Source organism: Mytilus galloprovincialis, chromosome 5, assembly GCF_965363235.1.
Source record: "Mytilus galloprovincialis chromosome 5, xbMytGall1.hap1.1, whole genome shotgun sequence".
NCBI classification, from domain to species: Eukaryota; Metazoa; Mollusca; class Bivalvia; order Mytilida; family Mytilidae; genus Mytilus; species Mytilus galloprovincialis.
The window spans coordinates 53905940-53911939 of record NC_134842.1 but is presented as its reverse complement, the minus strand read 5'-3'; the positions used below and the strand labels follow the sequence as shown (position 1 = coordinate 53911939).

Sequence of the window (6000 nt, the reverse complement as noted above, 5' to 3'; positions counted from 1 at the left end):
CAGTTAGTCCCCATTGGAATTCCGATAATCTGACGATATACGGAATCCCCAAAGCGAACAAAAATGTTATCTAGTAAAAATTCAAGGGCATATATAGTATCAAAGCATGTCCAATTAACATAGTTTTTTTGTTTATTGCTACTAAAAAATGACCTAAAAGAGTTTGAACATATATATTCACATTCTGATTTTTTGAATGCCCATTTAATTAGGTGTGTGAATTTTTTCTTAATGAGAATGTGAGGCAATGTGGTATACAGGGTAGAAAAATCAAAACTTTGAACAGATTCAAAATGTTTATTAGTAGTAACTTCTAAAAATAAATTTACAGCAATCATCTGAATTCAATCATAATTTCTTAAAACATAATTTTCCAAGCAGTGTTAGGGAGATAATCAAACATATGATATAAAACAGTATTCTTTAAATGAATTGGATTACCTCCCTTACATTGGTTTTTAATTGTCTCAATTGTCCTTTAACCAGAAAAAAACCCTTTTTTGCACCTAATTGCTATAAGATTTAAGCCATAACCCTCCATGATCACCCCTTTGTAGTCTGGAAACTTGTAGTATAACTTCAGAGATTTTTATTTACTTAAACACAAGTTATTGACTCGAAACTACACAAATGTCTATATGGGCCTCTTTTTGGCCTCTATTTCCTAAACTTTTTTGAACATAACCCCCAAAATCAATCCCAACCTTTCTTTTGTGGTATTGAACCTTCTTGTTAAATTTCATAGAGATCCATTCACTTAAACTAAAGTTATTGTCCGGCCACCAAATGTGCTTTCGGACGACGCAGTCGATGACGATTTGACAAAATCGTGGATATAGTGGCTTAGTCTTTAAATATAGACAGACACGCATAACTTTTTAGTTGCATTGTGTTTACCAGTGATTGTTATCAATAATTATCTTCAATTCGGATAAACCATCGCATTTTAATTTTACCAACGCAATTTGGAGTCTTTTTTTTTATTCAACTTTCGTCACACTTAGATATATGACGCCGGTTAGTTTTCTTTTAGTAGAAATAGTCTGAAAAAGTGTCATACATACATACATGTAGGTGATAAGTTACAAAGAAAGAATTAAATGGCAATTGATAACAATGAAAAAAGATATGCATAGACACATCAATTAGTTCACTGTGTCATCAATATCGTTTGAGAAATAACACCAAATGTGAATAATTGTACACTGAAACTTTAAACGTTTCGTTAGGACAGCATGTATTTTTCGTTCTTATTTCCTTTTTATATATATACATGAAGACTAATGTACAATGAGACGTCTTGTTCTGATTACATTTCTTTGTTTTTATTTCGGTAGCCAAATTTCTTAATTTCTACATTTAGTTTTGTTAAGCTACATAACACGACACAATTTTCCTTTTTTTGTCAGTTGTTTTTCCATCTCCTTCGACTTTTTTCTCATTTGTTCTAGATACATGCGATGATCAGAAAAGACTTTATCCATTTGAGAATGTAGCTCGTTTTCTTCTCTCTGTAATTCTTTTTGGATGGTCATATTTTGACTGTTTCCTTCCTCGTTCATTTTCTTCGCAATTTCTTGAAGTTTTTCATCGATTGATTTCATTTCCTCAACTGCTGAATTCATTTGATCGTAAAAGTCAGTGGTTTTCAATGCGAACATTCGCTGATTCTGTTTCGTTTTAGTTTCTTTTACTATCTCTATAAAACCTTCCTTAACTTTTTCATAATCATCTTCTGCTTCTTCCTTCTCTCTTTCTATCTCATTTAACAGGATATTTGCTTTGTAAATTTCGTTATAAAGGTCTTCAATTTCTTCCGAATCCGGTGTAAGAGTATTTCTTTCATCTCCATCTTTTTTAAAAGACAATTTGGAATTTTTCATTCTTTTCTTTTGTTCCTCAAGCTTGTGTTTACGTTCTGCTTGCATGTTAAATTCTTCTTGTTTTTGTTTCTTTATTTCTCTATTTATGTCAACTTGTTTTCCGTACACTTGTTCAATTTGCTCAATTTCTTTTAAATTTTCGATTTCTATCTGTTTTCGTGATTCATGCACACTTATTTTAGCGTCTTTAAACATATTGTTTGAAAAGCACATGCTCTGATTTTGGTTGACGACATCGTCGATCAAATTTAGTAATTTATTAACCATTTCCTCTTTTTTCCCCGCTGTAGCTGAATTGTTTAGAGCGAAATAACGCCCGTGACATTTCTCTATGTACCCTGTCAATGGCGAGCCCGATTCTTTTATATAATCTTCAATAGTATCATTTTGATTTTCTAATTCATCCACTCTAGTAAATAGAATAATCGAAAAAGCTGCCATTTCTTTTCCAAATATATCAAATAACTGGTCAAGGGATTCGATTTCTTCTGCAGTAAATCTACCAATCTGGAGCACAAGTAAAAATACATGTGGTCCTGGAAAAGTCATATGAACACAATTAAGGATATTTTCTTCAATTTCTGTAGGTGATAATTTGGTATCGAATAATCCGGGAGTATCAACTACAATGATTTTGCGATCATCAATTTCGATTTCACCACGTTGGCACTCTTTAGTAACAGACAAGCCTGCCACTTTCGATTTGAAAAAATTCTTTCCAAGTATAGCATTACCAGTTGCACTCTTACCCGATCCTGTTTTTCCAACCATTACAATTCTTAGCTGATTGAAGATGTCTAAAATTTACAAACATATGTTAATAAAAAGGAACTTAATGTCTTGATAATACGACCATAGAGTGCAAAATGACCTCATCAAGAAACCATTTATTTACGAAGCATTAAAAAGAGAATCCTGAAATTAATGTTATAGCAAAACATAGTCAAATGGAAACCAGATATCATTTTATTATACAAAAGACGTGCAAGCAGTTATATGCTGCTTGCGACAGTGGATATGTCTAACGTACATATCATAATAGCACACAACTGCATGTTAGTGATCAATGATTATATTATGCAAATACGAAAACTGCAGGTGATAATTTCAAAAATTTAACATTTAACTTTTCTTCATTATAACTTTATTTACTGTTTAAAACTGTAAAGAAACTGAAAATATTCTTTTTCTAATTGTCGATCTAGTAAGTACCTTTAGAGTTACTACGAACATTCTATGAAATGTATAAATCACACATGTACCTCTCTAGTCCGAGATTACTCTGACGTGCAACGGCTGTTTTTCCAGACAAGCTGTGGCCCTGTGACGTCAGAGCTAGTCCCATATCAAAAAGTTGATATTTGTCCGTCTTAAAAGATGCGCCACTTCGTCGCTTCTTGTGCCGAAAAACGGCCGCGGAATAATATAAATCGGGTGTCAATTTGTTCATTTTTAATTTTTCTCTTCATTGATGTAAGTTTCATCTTCCTGCCACCCTTTAATTTTTCATATTTAGACAGTTTTTACAGTGACCTATCGATTTAGACATATTTACTTTTATTTTCAAATGGACGTCAACTTACGAGAGAATTCGCGACCTGGAGATGCAAATATGCAAATATTTATGTTTTTTTTCACCTCCTATATATAGGAGATCGATATTAACCATTAAGTAGCCAACCACGATTTTTCACCTCCTTTATAGGAGATTGGTATTAAACATTTTATAGCCAACCATGATAATAATCGGAAGCTCTCAGACATTTACATTACTTGCATCGTAAATGAACGAGGTGTTAGATTATATATTCATATTTACCAAGGGTCATTTGCATAAATCAGCTCCCATAATCCATTGTGCCTTACTTTTTTTTCTCGTTGATCGAATGACAATCTTTCAAAAATAAAAGTTAAAATGCCAGAATCGATGGGTGACTGTGAAAACTCTCTAAATATGAGAGAATAAAGGGTGACAGGTAAATAAAACTTATATAAATGAAGAGATAAAATGAAAAATGAACAAATTGATATCATATTTATATAATTCCAATGCCGTTAATTGGCACCAGAAGCGACGAAGCGGCGCATCTATTTTCGACGGGCAAATATCCACTTTGTGATATGGGATGAGCTCTGACGTCCCATTGTCCCAGCGTGCCTGGCAAAACAGCCGTTGGACGTCAGACTAATCTCGGCTTGTACTACTCTTCATATATTGTTAGTATTGAAAAGACGAAAAAAAACTTTCTTAAAGAGTCCTTTCTGGACTTACAAAAAAGCGTATTTAAAAGGTTATCAAAATTTAGCATAGAAAATAACGCAAAACTTCTTTATCATACAAACTAATAGTAAACAAAACAAAGGTACCAGGATTATAATTTAATACGCCAGACGAGCGTTTCGTCTTCATAAGACATATCAGTGACACTCAGATAAACACAGTTGTTCAGTCAAACAAGTACAAAGTTGAAGAGCATTTAGGACCCAAAATTCCAAAAAGTTGTGCCAAACACGACTAAAGTAATGTACTCCTGGGATATGAAAATCTTTAGTTATTCGAAACAAATCAAAAGTTTTGTAACAGGAAATTTATAAAAATACCATATAATTGATATTCATGTCAACACTGAAGTGCTAACGACTGGGCTGGTGATACCCTTTTTAATTTTATTTTTCAAAACATGCATCTTTGAAAATGTGACTCAGTCTATCTTATTTTAGCCAATATTATCTTTTTGATTTATTTGTTTGTACATAAAACTGAACTCTTCATATATCAACATGATGATATTCCAGTGTAATAGCTTCAGTAATGACATCCATGTCCAAAGTCTTTTTGGAATAAACGATCTTGTCAATGATATATCTTATGTGGATAGTAATGATTTCTATATATTTATCAAAAAATGCATTTTCAGATATAGATCTAGAATTAGAAATTTGTGAGTTCCAAAGAACAAATTAGTATATTTGTCTTCTAGGTGATTTTAATAGTAGAACATCGAGTTTACAAGATTTTAATGTTATAGTAGACACATATGATTTTAGCACATAATTTAATTGATATTAATTGTGTTGTCAAATCGTACACTTTTGCCTAACCGGTTACTCGTATAATCGTTCGACCGATTAACCGGTTAACCGGTAGTCTAAGTTAATGTGTGAAGGCCAATAGTACCCTACACATCGATAAAAGAAGATGTGGTATGAGTGTCAATGTGACACCATTCCATCCTAGTCATATATTTACGTTTTTATAATACGATGAATTGAAGTTTGGCCTTTGGTTTTATAAGGCTTGTCTGTGAAGATTCCTGAGGAAGTTTGACTTTTAATAATCAAATACACAGTATCAACAATGGCGTTTGTACTAACTTCAAATTAAAAAATAAAAAAAACCGTCTTGATCTCGTAGAATTAAATATGTCTGAAACCGATGATTTTTCTTTTTTGTCTTGTTGTCTCCTAAAATAATGTAAGGTGTTTCAATTAAAATCGATTAATCCTGATATTCGTACCATCAAGTATTATACATTGATTACATTCACGTTGGTTTGCTTTTTACAGTTTTTGAGTTAGCATTTAGTTTAAAAGTATGACAAATATATGCACGACGGAGATTGCACATTCAGATGTAGGTCTACACAATATAAGATAAAAAATGAAATAATGAAGTAAATCGTAAAATGTACGTCGGAGGACATTTGAGCGCATTGATAGGACATTTTAACGAAAAAAATAGGTAGCTTGAGCGCCAAAGTAGAAATCCATTTGAGCGCCCATTTTAGAAAAAATTAAAAAAGTCAAAGCCCATTTAAGCGAAATATTTTTAACCCTTTTTAGTAAATAAATAATATATAATAAATTAAAAAATGTTTAATAGACTCAATACAGCACAATATAAAACAATATAAAACATGTCCATTAAAATACAGCACTAATAGACTCAAGACAGCACAACATAAAACGATATAAAACTTTTCAATTAAAATACAGCACTAAAAGTCCAAAAGGTCAAATCAAATGTTAAAAGTCTGTTCTAGCCTGGAATTTAATACCTAGAGAACGTACGTAAAGGGGCTCTAGATATACCCCCTGTATAATACTGTTCATAGAA

The 6000-nt window shown here is 32.1% G+C and overlaps 1 protein-coding gene across 3 annotated transcripts in view; it reads right to left on the bottom strand.

Moving 5' to 3' along the window:
* Positions 1 to 907: 907 nt before the first annotated feature.
* The window catches only part of LOC143076040 (uncharacterized), a 52290-nt gene continuing 47197 nt past the window's right edge, over positions 908 to 6000 (bottom strand). For all 3 annotated transcript variants that reach the window (XM_076251660.1, XM_076251662.1, XM_076251661.1), the window contains one exon: positions 908 to 2680. In XM_076251660.1, the coding sequence (XP_076107775.1) occupies positions 1374 to 2680 (1307 nt within the window). In that variant the 3' untranslated portion in view covers positions 908 to 1373. The remainder of the gene's footprint in view (positions 2681 to 6000) is intronic.